This window comes from Myxocyprinus asiaticus, chromosome 32 (genome assembly GCF_019703515.2).
Source record: "Myxocyprinus asiaticus isolate MX2 ecotype Aquarium Trade chromosome 32, UBuf_Myxa_2, whole genome shotgun sequence".
Lineage (NCBI taxonomy): Eukaryota > Metazoa > Chordata > Actinopteri > Cypriniformes > Catostomidae > Myxocyprinus > Myxocyprinus asiaticus.
The window spans coordinates 10,363,544-10,382,898 of record NC_059375.1 but is presented as its reverse complement, the minus strand read 5'-3'; the positions used below and the strand labels follow the sequence as shown (position 1 = coordinate 10,382,898).

General features: G+C 39.7%; 1 protein-coding gene across 1 annotated transcript in view; it reads right to left on the bottom strand.

Annotated features, from left to right (window-relative positions):
- Nucleotides 1-19,355, bottom strand: part of LOC127422864 (protocadherin-15-like) — a 427,222-nt gene that overhangs the window by 118,972 nt on the left and 288,895 nt on the right. Inside the window, exons 24-25 of the mRNA XM_051666673.1 lie at nucleotides 7,675-7,815; nucleotides 7,035-7,147 (exon numbers count right to left, since the gene is read on the bottom strand). Coding sequence (XP_051522633.1) covers nucleotides 7,035-7,147; nucleotides 7,675-7,815 — 254 coding nt within the window. The remainder of the gene's footprint in view (nucleotides 1-7,034; nucleotides 7,148-7,674; nucleotides 7,816-19,355) is intronic.

The window sequence follows — 19,355 nt, the reverse complement described above, 5'->3', positions numbered from 1 at the left end:
ACATCACCGTTTAGCTAGTTTCAACTACAATAACGCCTTCCAAAATGGTCAGAAATAAAGGGGTAACCATCGATAACCAACTCAATTTCACAGAACACATCTCAAAGACAGCACAATCATGTAGATTTACACTCCACAATATCAGGAAAATAAGACCCTTCCTCTCTGAACATGTCACACAACTTCTTGTTCAGTCACTTGTCATAACTAGACTGGAACTGTAACACACTAATTGCAGGCTTTCCTGCATGTGCAATTAGACGCTGCAAATGATCCAGAATGCAGCAGCACATCTGGTCTTTAATGAACCAAAGAGGGCGCATGTTACACCACTCCTTGTCTCTCTTCACTGGCTGCTGGTTGATGCACATATCAAATTCAAGAATCTGATTCTGGCATACAGAACAATCACTGGGTCTGCTCCAGCGAACCTAAAATAATTTCTGCAGAGCTACATTCCCACCAGAAGCCTGTGGTCGGCTAATGAGCAGCACCTTGTTGTACCAACACAAAGAGGCACCAAAACACTTTCCCAGACTTTCGATTTCACTGTACCACGTTGGTGGAATGACCTTCCCAACACAGACTCACTCTCTGCCTTCAAAAAATGGCTAAAACCACATCTTTTCCATAAGCACTTAACCATGCACTCATAATATATATATATATATATATATATATATATATATATATATATATTCATTCTTGTTGCACTCTAATCTGTCTTAGATACTACTATTCTGATGCTAGTGAAACTTTGTAATGCAGCATTTTTCATACCACTGTCTCCTTAAGATGAATCGCTTATGATATATTATTGCTCTTTTGTAAGTCGCTTTGGATAAAAGCGTCTGCCAAACGAATAAATGTAAATGTACTAACCACTGCATACTGTGAACTCCCCACAAGTTCTGCAATTTTGGAGATGCTCTGACTCAGTTGTCTAGCCATCACAATTTGGCCCTTGTTAAAGTCGCTCATGACTTTCCTGCTTCTAACACATGAAATTCAAGAACTGACTGTTCACTTGCTGCTTAATATATCCCACCCTTTGACAGGTGCCATTGTAACAAGATAAATGTTACTCACTTCACCTGTCAGTGGTTTTAATGTTGTGGCTGATCAGTGTAAATGTCATATTTCTGCCCATTTTATTATTCAACAGGTAAACAATCTGCAAACATATGACATCTTAAAAAGTAATAGTATATAATAATAGGCTTATAGGCTTATAATAACATTAATAATAACTTTAAATACAGTTATTGCCATCTGGAGCCAAACTTAAATCAAGTTGAGTTAGGGCTTAAATTGGGCTGCAACAGTCCGACACCTTTGCTTGTTTGTCAATCTATTCTATTTCTTTTATGCTCCTAAACGGGATTTGTTTGACACATTTCACACATTTCGGCTCCATTTCACAAGTATACTTGCTCATAAAACTTTCAAGTTCTTTATGCTGCTTCGCTCAGCAGTTCCACATGCTGGTAGAGGCAGCTATTCAAGAACGGCGCGAGACAGTGCACCCCTGCATACAGATGTGCGTTCTGCTTCTCTATAGTTCTGTGGTCCAATCTCTAATAGGGCTGTGTTGTCGACAAAAATTTTCGTTGTCACATGGTCGTTTAATCTCATTTAACGTAACATGAGATCATATGAAACTCTAGAGCAGTGCTGCAGCTCGCACCTGACTGTGGAGAGGAAGAATTACACAGCTCACAGTCCAGATGCACTCCAAACCCTCCAAACAGCTTTAGGTGATGTAGATCGCAAAGTATGAGGGAATTATAAAAAATAAAAAATAAAAAAATAAAATAAAAAAGTAAATACAAAAGCACTCTCGTTGTGTAATAAGCGCAGCCGGAGTTCCTGATCTGCTGAAGCAAAACTTGCGTGTCGAGCATCTTTAAAGGAAACATCCCAGCGTTATAACTTTAATGCAGTTATATTTCATGCATTATAGCTTTATTAAAGTTTAGATAATAAGGAAGCAGTTCATGTAAATACCTACAAACTCCGAAACTGGCATTTCTCTGTGTGGTCAGCGCTGCTTCTATGAGTCGCGTGAAGAAATCCGCTCTATGGGGGAGAGATTGAAACTGCACCCAGCTGATGCACACTCTGTCGCGGGGACGCTCATCCCCCTCACACGCGCCTGCTGCAGCTAGATTATAACGTGATGGCTCGCAACTTATTGAATCATAATATATGTGTCACTGTGTGTTTCTTATCGTGAAGAAAATTAGCAATATGCAGCTTTATTAAGAAGAGAGTGTTTGTTTTTTGTTTTAGTTAAAGAAGGATTGAAGTGAACAGAAGGTGAGAGAAGGTAGTCTTTGCCCCATTATACACTGCAACAAAATACGTTTTTGATTTTACTTTAGGAACTATAATGCAGAAGAATTTTTTTTTTTTATCTGAGAACGTTGAATATAATATTAAAAATACAAATATTTTAACATATCTACAAATCCTTTAAAAAATGATGCATTCACCAGAGAAGCAGCATATAAGATATTTAGACTTACTTTTAGAGAATGGATCTTGAATATAAGTATATTTTGTCTTTACTGCACTCGCAGAAGTATAACCAAGTGACAAAATACACTTATATACAAAATACACTTATATTTAAGATACATTCTCTTAAAGCAAGTCTATATATCTTATATGTTGCTTCTCAAGTAAATGTATCTTGTTTTAAGGATGTTTAGACAATTTTAAATGGAAAAACAAAACAAAACACTTGATAACAATAGGATTTTTTGCAGTGAATTTCTTATTGAAGAACTGAATTAAACTGAATTAAACACTGAATTAAGCACTGAATTAAACTTATTAAAAAGTATTTTTTTCCTTTAATTCAGTGAATGTTATTTAAAGGTATTTTGAAAAGATGATTTTGTCCTCTTTATTGTTAGTAAGCACGTTTAATACAACCTTTTAAGTCGGGGCAAAGCTGAATAGTCGGTTAAGAGCTCATGATTAATCATTGCAATGATCACCCGAATAATATTTCTAATAATCGTTAGATTAGTCAATTATCAAATTAATCATTAGTTGCAGCCCTAATCTCTAATTCATAGAAATCACAAAATAGCCTACTGTATGGAATCACCTGCTCACCCATTTCTGAGATCAATATGCAGTAGCAATTTTGCTTAGATTATTTTAAAGCCGTACACCCTTAAGAATGTGCATTTACTTTTCAATTGTAAAATAACTGGATAGTTTAGCATGCTCAAAGGCAAGATGATGCCTTACCTCGGGAAAGAAGATAAACTATTCCCAGCTGTCATCGGATTTTTATAAAATGCATAAAATACATCTGATATCATTACAAAAAAATAGAATAAATAGTGTATATATATATATATATATATATATATATATATATATATATATATATATATATATATATATGTTTGTTATTTAATGTAAAATACTAAATCAAATAACTATATTCACAATTAAGTTAAATAATTACAGACAAATTATATAACAGAATCCCAATCAAAGAGATTCATTGAAAAAAAATAAAAAATAAAATCTATGAAATAGCATACAGGCCAATGAATATATATATATATATATATATATATATATATATATATATATATATATATATATATATATATATATATATATATATATTTAGACACCCATATTTTTTATTGAATGGATGTTATAACAGCAATCACACGATTGTAAGGTTCTCCACCTCTGAAATCTCAAATTAACCCCTGCATTTAAGACAACATTTTTTATTAAATTGCATCTACAAACAACTGTAAATGTTCACACTCCATACAAAACCTTCCAGATGAATAAATGGTTAATTATTGTTATTTACACAGATGCCAGTAGGCTACTCCTATTAATAAATATTTTGGCAACTCAATATTACGCTACAGCAAGCAAATATGCACAGTTTATTTTATTGGAATAACAGCAAATTAAATAAAAATTTGTAAGCACTCTGCTAATGCAGCAAAATAAAATAGAAAAAATAAATAAAATAAAAATAAAATAAAAAACAGAAACGTTTGGACCTGCATTCACCTTTTAAAGTGGTCCCGCACCTATTTAAGACATTCTCCATGCAGTGACTCAAGCGATTTTCGTTTTAAGATGAATTTGGCCACAGCCACTGATCTAGAGTCAGCTTTCCCTTTACGCTTGTAATAAAAGTTTGTATATGAGGTGGGAAAACTGATCCTAGACAGTTTACTGGTGCAGCTATGAGCAGTGTTATCCTGGAGCTTCAATAGTAATTTCCTAATAAGCATTAATACAAACATCATGCCCGTGGCCAGGGGAAGGCTAAGCATTGCCCAGCCTCACATGCTCCGCCTATGTACCTGGTAACTGAAACAGCTTTCTACTATCTCTCACTAATGAGTATGTGTGCTGTGTAAACTAAACAAACCTACTTCAATCCTAAAAACTGTACCGGAACCACATGATTTTAATGACTTTTAGTTCCGATAACGGTTCTCACACTTGCAATTTTTGAATATACAGTGCAAATATACACCGCTTCCGGTGTAGTCAGATTCAGTTGACTCTTATGTGCCGGTTCTTTGTAGTGAATCAAAAACACTTATACATCAGTCAGAGCGGTTACTGATTTAATCGTATACTGATGCGCAAGTTATTAATGAAATGACATCTCACACGCTTGAAGTACAACAATAGCCTACATAACACAGTCTAAACTGTCTCTGTAACTATTATTGTTGTAATGTTGTACTTCAGACCTGTGAGACTTCAATCAGGCAGTACTGTTACTAACTGGTTGTTCATGTGACAATGTCTAGATAAAGATACACATGAGTTTTTAATTCATCAGCGGAATTTTATTAAATAAAATAATGAATGAAATATGTTATCACATGTCTTGTTTGTTTGTAGATTTTTTGTTTAATATACTGTATAGTTATAACTGGATTGCATGTATGCCTCTAAAATGTATGCAAAAGGAATTGTATTATATGCATTTCTAAATACATTTATAAACAGGCTGCTGAGGGCACTAAATGCAATAAAAATTGCATTTCTTATTTCCAAATAATTCCTCAAAAGTACTAAAAGAATGGTTAAGAGGATAAGGATCTGGAATCTTTAAATTCCTATCTATTACCATCCCTAAATGCTGTGACCAGATAATAATGGAGGCAGGGCTATCTCAAGTCTGCCTCTAGATTATCCCACCCAGACCAGGTTCCTGATCCACTAAAGCCAGGGTAGATGAGTGGGACTCTAGCCAGCCCTGTGCTCACCACAAAGGGGCAACAGTCACCTAGCTAATGTGTCCACTGGTCATAATCAAGAGCTGGCAGAGCACTGCATCTCAAAGCTATTGTTATTCTTGCTGCACCGCAAAGCTACTATCAACTACGACCTTTCTGCAACTCTGTAGGGCACGGCATTAATTCAGACCTTCAGCCAAGTCTTTTTATCTTCTTGTTTCTGTCACTGTATATTGTGGCTCTGATTAATCAATACATAAGGAGGTCTTGTGTTATCAAGGCCATTTTTAACCTCATTGGTCCCTGTAGCTCATCAAAACCTGCAATACTGCATACAACTACTACAATGCAAATATATAAATAAAAATAAATCTTAGTGTTCACGTCTTGTTGTCAAGTAAAAATGAAGTAAACATCCTTAAAACACGATACGTTTACGTGAAAAGCAAAATGACTTTAAGTCTTGTTTTCAGAGAAATGCAACTAAATTTAGCAAGGTTTTTACTTAAAACCTATTTGCCAATGGGGTAAGACAATTGTTTAATTAAGTTTATATTTCTTACCCTAATGGCATGTTTTAAGCATAAGCCTCACTAAATATCTTAAGTATTTTTACATTTTACTCTCTCAGGGTGTTTAGATTTTAGTTTTTTTACTAAAAGCAAGAAAGAAATACTCAGTAAACAACTGTTTATATATATATATATATATATATATATATATATATACACAAACAAAATAAATAAAATATGTTTCAATCGCAGATCCATCTGCACAGACAGTGCCATCTGTGTTTGAACATACTAGTGAATAGATGGTGTAATAAATTCAGCTGCAATTTTTCTAGCTTGAAATCAATTTAGGCAAGCCAGTAAAAGTGTTATTTGCCTCGGAAACCAAGTGAACTGAACTGATTACCCCTTGTGTCAAATATATTAAACATGTAATTGAATAAAGCAGCTGTAATGCACTCAGATGGAGTGCAAATGTCCTTTGAGTAAACAATAGTGTGTATATATGCTATACACTTGCAACACACTTTACCTTGTAGCTATTATACATATTCATAAAGCTTATGATTAAAATTCTGCTGACAGTTTATATTTAATAAAACTGCTAAAGACTGGATCTTGCCATGGTGCTGATTTAAAGTCAACATGAAATCAAAATGGACCCTATTTTACTTTATTACAACAGTATGTCCTTATTGTGTATCATTCATCATTGCACATTATTCTTTTGAATCATTTAACAAAAAATTAATAACTTGCTTCGCCTACTGAAACAACTTTTCTTTTTGGCTGACAATTTTTTAAACCCCTACCCTTACTTCTCAGAATCCAATGAATTCCCAATGTATAAAATCACGTCCCGCCCAACATCCTATTTGTCTTTGAAATACATCAGATACCATAAGCATTTTATACCATAATAAAATGCGCTACTAATGTTGCTCACACACTAGAGATTTCGATGCGGACTTAGGTTTGATTGGGTTTGTGCATAAAGAAAACACACTATTCTATTAAATGGGGGCTTTGGTTCATATAACATGTTATACAGTTTGTGGCTGATGTCAATGCAATACGCCAGTAATGTGCCATTGGTTATGGATATTTTGTGTTTGTTTGCTAATATCGAACTTTCTGATGTCAAGCTTTGTTGCCTGGCTACAGTGATAAACAGCTTGCAGCTGACGTTTTGCCAGCCTACCGTGGTTCAGAACAACATATCACAGTGTGAAAGCACAGTAGCGGGGGCAGAGGACAATGGTGTTTTCACCTGTACTCCTCCTGTGTGAAGACAGGAATGATTGACGGCTGCAGGACAGTGATCTCCACAAGACTCTTATTGAACTTCATCGGCTCCCCGTCATCGTAAGCAATAACCGCCAACTGTTTAGAAATGGAGAAAATCAATTTTGGGAAAAAACGAGGAGGACTAAAACTGGCATTGGGGAAAACACAATTATTCCAAGCCTTAAGTCAAACAAACAACTTCAGGTTGTACAAAGCTTGTGTCCTTACGTACTGAAGACTCAAAATTGTATTTTTTTATTTTATTTTTTAGTCCATGTTTATTTGCTTTGAGGTCATCAATATTCTATACTGAAGTATTTCTCATCTGTGAAAATGGACCAAACATACTGATGACTCATCTTGCACTTCACCAATTTTTGTTCAATAAAATGCTCTCTGTTAAGTAATCGCAAGTAACAAATCATGGTTTACAGCTGTGGCGTAAACTAAAGCCTACTGGTTTTTAAAAATTTAAATATTACATATGCCTATTTAATATGCCCTGCCTCATATTCCTGTTTTAACAGGAAATACATCAACACAGATCATAAAATTATATGTGTCAAGCCATTTCATGGGGTTTAAAAAAATAAAATATAAAAATGTTGTTGTGGTGTACTCACATTGAATTTAGTGTTGGGCTCCTCGTTGAGATTGACTTTGGTGAGAACACTGCCTGAGTTCTCCTCTATGTCAAAGATACTAGCGCTGTAAGGAAACTGCTCCAGATCTACTTTATAGTGTACTCGACTGGCCGCAGTACCCTGCAAGACAATGAAAAAGACAACAGAAAAACCCATTTAGCCCCATTAACTATATCACTATTAAGTCAGAGAATATTTAGCAGAGATGGGGCACTTCTATGTAAATGAATGGGAGAAATTAGAATGCCCAACCAAGACGCTGTAGAAAGGAAGTCCCGCCTTACAGGTAAAAGAGCCAATCACCTTTTAGATACAGACATCGCCTGTCAATCAACTTGCTAACGCACATGCGCATTAGCTATACAAGCCGGAAATATTGCGTGTTTTAGCGTAATCTGAGGTAAAGAAGCACAATTTATGATTCTAATATTATCACATTTTATTGCTGATTTGAAATATGTTCTTTGATCTTAATCTTCACCAACCGTTTTTGAGATTTCGATGTTCCCCCATTCAAGTAGATAGGAGCTGCACTGTCATGACTGGAAATAGTCTCCTGGAAGCATTCCAAAGATGGCCGATAGTGGACTGACTTGCTAAAAAGACTTTGATTAAGTTCATAGTAGATGACATTGTTTGAACCAGTTCAATCTGGGACTTTATGTGCTGTTAAAATAAAAAATGTAAATGTTTAATAAAAATAAATAAATAAACAATCAACAACTCTATCAAATCAATAAACCTGGTATCTAAGAATTATGTTAGTATACCTAAATTTTAGCAAAATGATTTTTACGTGGCTTTTTGTACATACAATGTCAGAAAAAAGGGTACGGACGGGGCCCATTTGTGATCACATAGGGAACAGCTTATGTGGTTGTACCCTCACTGGGTCAAAGTTACACCTTAAGGTACTAATATGTACCCTTTAGGGATAGATAAGGTACAAATACATTTTTGTCCATCATAGGATCCATGTATGTACCATTTCACCCAAAAGAGGGACAAAATACTGTGATCAAATGATTTGCCTGGTGGGGAATGGAGTGGTTCAAAGCTGCTAAAGCCAAACCCTTCAATTGCATGAAATTCAATTCACTGTCCCAAATGTGATCTCAAAATTGCAATAAACACGCAAATGAAAATCACCCAACACCAACATAAACTTAAATAATAAATGATTCAAAAAAAAAAGTTATACAGTAAAATAGTTCATGTTCTCTGGTCACATACAACAGGTGAAAAAAAAAAGAATCCATATCTGACCTCTGGATTTTAGTGTTTATATTTAGAGTGTCAAGATTATTATTATTATTATTATTATTATTATTATTATTATTATTATTATTTTATTTTTTTAAACAAATGTTATCATTTGTTTTATTTTTTTACATATAAAACAAATTCATTAAATTAAATTACAAACAGGTTTGGAAACAATGCCATTTTATCCAATATAAAATAAACTACCTGTTTCTTTAAATAAAATTATTACACTTTGGATCTTCTGGATGTATAATTTATTCAAAGGAAGAGCGCAAACTTATGCACAATTTATACAAACTTTTTTAAACAAGAAAAACTGAAGAGCTGCAAGTGCAACAGGTAATTTCACAGTGTAGGGCTTTATTCAAATTCGTCCAATGAGATTGACTCACCATATGTGCTCTGCACGTGAAGTTTGGGATGTGCGCGGGATGTTTGGGATGTGCCACATTCCTCGTGTAATGAATACTAGAGGCGTTACAACTACAATAACTTTATTCCTTTTCACAAAAATTACAAATAAAACAGCAGATTATCAGTTCATAAACACATACTTTTTGGTCTGACATCTAAAGACTTTGCAATGTAAAAGATTGGGGTACAAGTTTTGAAGAGAATGTCAGTCAACCCGTGAGCCAAAAGTGTCATAGAAATGACGTGGTTGCTTCAGCAATTAAATTTTTCATCTCATCTTTGCTTCTTCTTGCTCTGTTGATTCGGTTTAGGTTTAAGGTTTAAAGGAGGGAGGTAGGTTTTCTTGATTTAAAACTTGTAAGAGCATTAACGTTCAAAACCCTTACAAACATCATCTGCTTGGGAGAGCAACTAAATCTCTTCACCTATGAACTGCCGCGATACGTGTAATGAACCACAGTATATCATTTTGCGAAGATATCACCACAGTCACATCATTTTCATAAAATCAATCTGGGAGGTGGCCTGGGTTGCTCAGCAAGCAAACCGCTAACTACCACCCCTGGAATCATGAGTGTGCTGAGTGATTCCAGCCAGGCTTCCAAAGCAACCAATTGGCCCAGTTGCCAGGGTGGGCAGAGTCATGTGCGCTACCTTCCTCGTGGTTGCTATAAGGTAGTTCTGGCTCTCGGTGGGGCGCGTGGTGAGTTGTACATGGATGATGCAGTGAATAGCATGAGCCTCCACACGCGCTAGGTCAACGCGGTAACGCAATCAGCAAGCCATGTTAAGACGCACGGGCTGACTCTCAGAAGTGGAGGCAACTGAGATTCGTACTCCACCACCCAAATCGCGGCGAACAATAATCTTACAGGACATAGAGTCAGTACCAGCCACAGTGCAAAATGAAATGAAATGCAAATAAAAACCATGCAATGCTGAATTAATGTCTGCATTTGTTTTGAATGTTCCTATTAATTTAATTAATATCGTCCTGGTTACTTTCGTAACCTCCGTTCCCTGATGGATATTGTGTTGATGTAGTGACACTAGGGGTCACTCTTGGGAGCCCAAACACCTCTGCTTTTTGAAAAAAGGCCAATGGGAATTGGCGAGTGGAATTTGCATGCCACTCCCCTGGACATACGGGTATAAAAGGAGCTGGTATGCAACCATTCATTCAGGATTTGTGCTGAGGAGCCGACAAAATGTCCCAGCCATTTCAGCGAGTAGTTCAGTGTTGTGGCAAGAGGGACACAAAGTCTCGTTCCCTCCATCAGGGAACGAGGTTACGAAAGTAACCAGGACGTTCCCTATCTGTCACTCACTTGACGTTGTGTTGATGTAGTGATACTAGGTGGCCCTATACAAAATGCCACAACTAGCTGAACTGCATTACGTGAACTGCCGGTGTGTGACGGGCAGACTGCTGTGTGCCTCGTAGCCAGTGCACCAGGCCATCACATAACCTCCCCGAACGCTCTTATGAGCGTCGAACGGTCCATTAGGAATAAGTAGGCTGCCCAACTATAGGGACAGGCTAGCCCAACCGAGACCTCTTTTCCCTCTCTTTTCTTCTCAAAAAGAGTGGAATTTGTTAACTGACTGGGAGCCATAAGTGTCAGGAGGCCGCTACTCTCCTAGTAGAGTGGGCTAGTAGCCCCACGGGGGGCGGCATGTCCTGAGCATGATATGCCATCATGATGGTGTCAACGACCCAGTGGGCGATCCTCTGTTTGGAGACAGCGCTTCCTTTCTGCTGTCCACCAAAGCAGACAAAGAGCTGCTCTGAGCTTCTTAAGCTCAGCATGCGATCCAAATAGATGCGTAAAGCATGCACTGGACACAGCAATGCCAAGGCTGGGTCTGCTTCCTCCTGAGGTTCACCATCTGATCCCTAAAAGGGGTCGTGGTAACCTTGGGCACATAGCCTGGTCGGGGTCTCAAGATCACGTGAGAGTAACCCGGACCGAACTCCAGGCATGATTCGCTGACAGAGAACGGCTGTAGGTCCCCAACCCTCTTGATGGAAGTGAGCGCAGTCAGGAGGGCAGTCTTCAAAGAGAGTGCCATAAGCTCAACTGACTCCAGGGGCTCAAAGGGAGCTCCCCGTAGACCCTGAAGGGCTACAGAGAGGTTCCACGAGGGGATGAGGCGCGGTCTGGAGGGATTCAACCTCCTAGCGCCTCTCAGGAACCTGATGATCAAGTCATGCTTCCCCAAATACTTACATTCCACTGCATCATGATGTGCCGAAATGGCAGCTACATACACCTTCAAGGTGGAGGGGTACAGCTGCCCCTCCAGCCTCTCCTGCAGGAAGGAAAGCACTGATCCAATTGCGCATCTCTGGGTTGTCCGTCCGGACCAACATGTGCTTGCCCTGGATCAACGGCTGGAATCTCCGCAGGGCGAGCAGTACTGCCAACAACTCGAGGCAGTTGATGTGCCAACACAGCCACGGGCCAGTCCAGGAGCCGGCAACTGTGTGTCTGTTGCATACGGCACCCCAGCCCATCTTGGAGGCATCCATCGTAACCACGAAGACCTGGAGACCTGCTCTAGGGGAACCCCTGCACGTAGAAATGCAAGGTCGGTCCAAGGGCTGAAGAGGCGGTGACAGATCGGCGTGATGACCACGTGATGTGTCCCGCGGCGCCATGCCCATCTCGGGACTCGAGTCTGAAGCCAGTGCTGAAGCGGTCTCATATGCATCAACACGAGCGGTGTGGCCACCACTAAGGATGCCATATGCCCCAGGAGCCTCTGAAAAAGTTTCATTGGAACCACTGTCTTCTGTCTGAATGCCTTTAGTCAGCACTGTCATCGAGACTGAGTCCAACTCCAAGCCGAGAAAAGAGATGCTCTGAACCGGGGAGAGCTTGCTCTTTTCCCAGTTGACCCGAAGCCCCAGTCGGCTGAGGTCTGTGAGCACCAGGTCCCTGTGTGCACACAATACATCCAGAGAGTGAGCTGGGATTAGCCAGTCGTCGAGATAATTGAGGATGCGAACAGCCACTTCCCTTAGCGGGGCAAGGGCTGCCTCTGCAACCTTCATGAAGATGTGAGGGGACAAGGACAGGCCGAAGGGGAGGACCTTGTACTGGTATGCCCGGCCCTCGAAAGCAAACCGCAGGAAGGGTCTGTGTCGAGGTAAGACCGAGACATGGAAGTACACATCCTTCAGGTCTACTGCCGCGAACCAATCTTGATGCCGGACGCTCGCGAAAATGCGTTTTTGCGTCAGCATCTTGAACGGGAGTCTGTGTAAGGCCCGGTTCAGAACTCGCAGATCCAAGATTGGCCGCAACCCACCTCCTTTTTTCGGTACAATGAAGTAGGGGCTGTAAAACCCCTTCTTCATCTTGGCCGGAGGGACAGGCGCTATCGCATCCTTCCGTAGAAGGGTAGCGATCTCTGCATGCAAGGTAGCGGCGTTCTCGCCCTTCAATGAGGTGAAGCGGATGCCACTGAACCTGGGCGGGTGCCTGGCGAACTGAATCGCATAGTTGAGTCGGACGGTCTGGGTCAGCCATCGTGTCGGGTTGGAAAGTGCGAGCCACGCGTCCAAACTCCAGGCAAGGGGGACCAAAGGGATAATCACGTCGGACGTACCGGCGGGTGGGGCCTTGCAGCAGGGCGAAGCCTGAGGTGCCACGTCAAGGGGGCTCGAACCCCATGGCCGTGCTGAGTCCAAAGACATCGAAGCACTTACCTGGCTCCTGACGCCCACCATAAGATTGGTCGAGGAGGGGGGAGGAGGAACATCGTCCCCACAGTCCGTTGGAACCAACCCGGTGTGGGCATGTTTGTGCCACAGCTGGGCGCGCAAGGGCGGGGAGCGCCAAACCTTCCAAAATGAGACGGTGGACGGCAGTCGTGACGACACCCGTGCGCACCTGACATGTGACCCAGAGAACAAGGAAACCACTCTTTTGTTGAAGTTTTGGGTACCGCAGCCTCTTGTGCATGCGGCAAAAAATGAAACAAAAGATTCTCCTTCCGGCCCTCCACCCTTAGCTGTCAGAGATGAAGTAAACCTACAGGCCCTAGACGGGAGCCTCGGGTGCCCATGCCAGGTGGTGGCGCTCTGTGGGCACAAGTGCACCGCGAGCGCTTTATCTACCTGGGGGATCACCGAATACCCCTTGGCCGCCCTATCAACGAGGGTAGTAAGAGCAGGGGAGCTGAAAGATCGGGACCTGGTAGGTCCCCCCACGATCTTGTCAGCTCCTCATGCAGTTCCAGGAAGAAAGGAACCGGGGCGGGACGCGGCCATGAGCGGCGCTCTGGGCCCATGAACCAATCATCGAGCCGTGAGGGTTCAGGAGAGAGTGTAGGGTTCCACTCTAGCCCGACGCTCACAGCTGCCCGGGAAAGCATGTCCGTCATCTCTGTGGCCTGAGACTGGGCAACCACACCCGAAGGGGGAAGCCCAGCCGAAGCCTCCATATCAGAGTGGATGAGCGCACTCTCCGATGCTGCGCTCGATAGCTCATCGTCTTCCCGGGCCCCAAATAAGAGGTCGAACTTGCCCTGAGACAAGCCAGCGGTCTCATCCGAGAGCCCGACTGGGGCAAGCAAGCGTGCTGAGGAATGGGAGAGGGGGAGAAGCCGCTGAAATACACTATAAAATCTAGCAGTTTGAGGTGATCGGTAGGGAGAAATTGAATTCAGTACACTGAATGCAACTGCTCGGCTCCGAAGAGAAAATCTGAATGAGTGGTTGCATACCAGCTCCTTTTATACCCGTATGTCCAGGGGAGTGGCATGCAAATTCCACTTGCTAATTCCCATTGGCCTTTTCTCAAAAAGCAGAGGTGTTTGGGGCTCCCAAGGGTGACCCCTAGTGTCACTGCATCGACACAACGTAGAGTAAGCGACAGATAGGGAAAATATGTTACTATTTATGAGGTCAAATATGTATTTCTGCAATAAAGGCATATCGTTCATCTGATGGTTACATTTTACTTTTTGACATGTATCCAAACATACAAACAAACAAAATAAGCTGTCATGATTTACAAACCTGCAACCTGCTGTGCAAGAGCCAAGCACGCAGCACATAAGCTACCAGCTCAGACGTGTAATTAAGGAACTATTATGAACTATTGTCTTCTACCCTCTGTAACTTTAAAAGCATATAAATATCATGTATAAATTATATACAGTATAATCAGACCACATGACTAACAATGATCTTACAGGACACATTGTAATTACCAGTCTAAGCGCAACATGGCTTTTTGTGAATCTTCTGGATGTATTTTACTTTCCACATATATCCAAACATACAAACAAACTACGGTATCTATGAATCAACAGTTTTCATCTATATATATATATTTATTTATTTTTTTTAATTTTTTTTTATTTTTTGCCAATGGTAAATTCATGAGCTAACTAAGCTATAACTTTAATGTTGACATTCATTTTGCATTGTTAGGTCGCCTTCTACACATCAAAATGTAAAATATAGAATACAAATAATAATATTAACTTTTATTTATAATAACTCTAATTTATAATAAGTCACTCTGTGCCTCCTGGCAGTGATTTTGCCATGTATGTGAATTTAATGTTTTATCGAGGCCGTACTGCACACGGTAACTAGTATCATTTCTGTTGAGTACCTACGGTATATATTGTAATTGAGGAAAAAAGAACAACAACTAACTTGTTTTGCTCGTATGGACGCAACATCCAATACTACAGGTCCACTCAGTATTATTTTATTTTAACTTTTTGGTGTTGCACTTACACCTACAATAGTGCTGAAGATGCAACATCACGCGAGAGTGAAAATTGCCAATGCCATTTAAGAAATGCGCTATTCGCTGTTATGAATAATGACGAAGAAAACTGAACTCTGTATAGCATGAACAAGCACACTTGTTTCCTCAGTCATATGTCTGTTGCGAGAGCGCGCATGTAATCTAAGACGGCCATGGTAATGCATTGAGTATTATAGTAATTAGAATCGATTATTAAATCCATAATCTACGTATCGAATATTCATCATCAAACTGATGCATTTTTACACCCCTTTTATCATGGAAGTGCTGTTGTGTGTGCAGAGATTATTTTATTTACTGAGACAACAACCTCCACGGCTCTATCATAAGAGAGAGTGCAATGGTCAACTAGCGTGTTACGACAGTACCGCCCATGGAATGTCTATGGAACCACCGCGTTATGCTAAGCTTGTAGGCTCTCCTTGGCATTAGCTGAAAGAGAATTTCATCCATACTCTATGTGAGCAAATTATACATTATAACTGAAAAATACCCAAATGAATTGGAATTGAAAGCTTGTAAATCAGAATTGGATCATAATATCATGATATATTGAATCGTGACATTGTGTATCACAACATGTATCGTATTGTGAGGTGGCTGGCGATACCCAGTCCTAGACATGAAAATGTGAGACAGCATTTATTTTTTCTCCCCAATTTAGAATGCCCAATTCCCAATGCACTCTAAGTCCTCGTGGTGGCATAGTGACTCGCCTCATCTGGGTGGCGGAGAACGAATCTCAGTTGCCTGCGTCTGAGACTGTCAACCCGCGCATCTTATCATGTGGCTTGTTGAGCATATTACCGCGGAGACATAGTGCGTGTGGAGGCTTCACACCATCCACTGCGGCATCCACGCACAACTCACCACGCGCCCCACCGAGAGTGAACCACATTATAGCGACCATGAGGAGGTTACTCCATGTGACTCTACCCTCCTTAGCAACCGGGCCAATTTGGTTGCTTAGGAGACCTGGCCGGAGTCACTCAGCACACCCTGGATTTGAGCTCATGACTCCAGGGGTGGTAGTCAGTGTCTTTACTCGCTGAGCTACCCAGGCCCCCATGGGATAGCATTTTTAAATAAAATGTAATTATTAAAACCCTTTTGCATGTATGATTAAACTGGTGTCATTACACAAGGCTGGGCTCAAGAGGCGTACGATCATTCCGGTGCGATCTGCATTCATGCTGCTGTTTACCAGCAAAAAAGCGACTGAAGCGGTTGTCATAATTAACCAGCTGCTCAAATAGTCTTTTCAACATCATAATATCTTTATTTTTTATATTGCAAATATTCAAATAATCACTAAATAAAAGTTTAAAGCCGTTTGCGTTGGGGCTGACTGTTTTGATGCAACCATGTTTTCTGATGTCAAACAAAGAATATACAAACTAGTCAGTCCACTCGAGCCTTCTCCCATTCCATCTGTCACTCATTCTAACCACTTCTGGTGCTGGGAAAGTGGAAGGGCTAGGTTTTTAAAACCTTTAAAAACTCACACTGCGGGATCCGTCAGTACAGGGGAAACTCATGTGCGAAAGTGTTAAAAAATATATATATATAAAAAACCTCATTAGAATCTAAATAGTTTCCTTTCAATTTAAAAAATGTAATCAGATTGTAATATCTTTTGGTAAAATTGGGATTACTAGGAGGATAATTTTTTTTAAAAATTATAACAAAATAAACAAAATATCCTCCTGACATAAAATGACATAGACCGCTTCTTGCTTAAGAGTGGCACAGATATGATAAGATGCATGCTCGACCTCTCTTCTGATTCTCTCTCGTGACTCACGTCAGGAGCGCCACTTACTGTCGCGAATGCGCAAATAACACCGGTCTCGTATCACAACTGTGCTCTCGAGGCAAACGTGGTCAAACCATTAAAAGGTTTTCATTGCGATGGCCACTGGAGAAAATGTATTATTTTGGTGGATATTTCAACATTCTATTCTCTTTAAAGGAGAAAAGGGAAACACAATTACAGTTCAGTACATGCATGTCTTCCAGTTGTGATGATACTGTCATTTTCCCGACCCAACATACAGGGGCGGACTGGCCATGGGGAGAACCGGGACTTTTCCCGGTGGGCCAGCCGCAAAACGGCGGCGCGATATGCCGAAGGGGACCGCGACATCCCCCCCTACAACTTTTGGCCCGTTTTTTTTTTTTTAATATCCTGGGCCGATTTCTCTTCCCAGTCTGCCCCTGCTGACATATAATTTAAACAAGCATTTGAATGTAAGACCCACAAGAAAATCCCATTACCTTGGTTAGCTAAAATTAGTTATAAGTGTTCCCTGATAGTTTGGCTGTCCGACCGTCCATCGATCATTTCATGGGTGCAGGAATAGCTGCCAGTACTATGACGCAAATTGTGCATCATTGACGGTACAGCAGAAATAAACGTTCCGTACTGAAGTGGAGAAACGACCACTCGCCATGGCGAACGGCCCGTATTCATGTACACGGGATGCCTACCGTCGAAACTTAACTGTCACTTCTTATTTCTAGCATAACTTCCGTTGAAACTCCAAAGCTGTTCTCCAAAATGCTTTTGTGATGTAACAACAACAGCAATAGGGACAGCATTTCTTTTTTTCATTATAAAAAATAAAATAAAAAATACATTGTAATACATAGTTCTTAGGAAAAAAGTGCAATGGATAAATGATCTGATTTTGATTCTTATTATAAATGTTTTGTTGAGAACAGTTCAAAAGTCTGGATGAGGGAGAAATTCTGGCCAATATAACATTTCAAAACTCATAGAAAGTGGAAGTAAAAATATTTTAATGTATTTTGATCTATTCTTCTTTTTTTTTTTTTAACTACACTCTTATAATCGAATACGTAGATAATAAATTAATTGCAGCCTTCATCAGCCAAATAAAAAAAGGCAGTGCATCTGTGTGCACTTCTGCAGTTAATTAAGAATGTAAATTCTAAGACTTTAGTCATTATTCTTACAGTTAATACAATATTTTCTTTTTTTGTTTAAACATTGGACCCTAACAGTTACTTAGTTTACTAATTTTAAATCTTGGCTTGTACTACACATAAATAACTAACATTGGCATTATATTCATGCTGGTTAGCCAGAGGGGAACTGGCCCCCACAGTGAGCCTGGTTTCTCCCAAGGTTTTATTTTTCTCCTTTAACCAACATCTTATGGAGTTTTGTGTTCCTTCCACAGTTGCCTTAAGCTTGCTCACTGGAGATCTAAATATAAATATCATCATTTTCTATTATTTATTTTATGGCACAATTTACAATCATGTTTTTATAAACCGCACTATTATGACTCAAAGACATTACTATATTACAGCTTTTTCTTTTAAAGCATAATTTTCTGTAAAGCTGCTTTGAAATGATGTGTGTTGTGAAAAACGCTATACAAATAAAAATGACTTGACGAAGATACCCTGTGATCTTCTACCTTTTACAGGAAGTTAATGAATGGTGACAATTATTCTGCACACTGACTGCATTACATGGCAGAATTAAACTTTGCAGTGTTTTTGAATCTAAGGTATATCCTGTCAGATTTTGTTGAAAGTTAACCAAGACATAATTCAGTGCAAATGTTGTATTTGTATTTGCTTTTTCTGTAGCAGATAGTGGACTCACCTTATCTGTTTAAAAATACTGAGTTGTTCTACGTTTGAACATATTCTGTATTTTTAAGGAGGCAGTGTCCCTGTTTTTCAAGTATCTTTTCTTATATACAATATAATAACAGCTAAATCACTGATAACATTGTTCAAACATGATTTGTTTATATCCAAAAGGCATAATTAAAAGTCTTTGAGATCATATTGCTTTTCTCTTGAATTTATTCACACATGCGACCTTGAGGTAATCCAAAAGTAATGCAAAAGTAATTTTATTACATTGCTTTCTTATTGTGGTAATTGGATTAAGTTATTGAATACATGTTTTGATAATTAATCAGTATTTGTAACTGATTACACTTTAAAAGTAACCCTCCCAACCCTGGTAATGCATGAATGAATCCGGCAAAGATGACACCAGGCAGGAACTGATTCTGTGTCTTTGCAATGCTTAGTGTACATTTACATAAAACTTTGGATGTGTCATTTTCACAATGCTCTGACAATGTTCTAGGGCTGTTGTGCTTGGCAATGTACAGTACAGTAATTGATGTTTGCAGA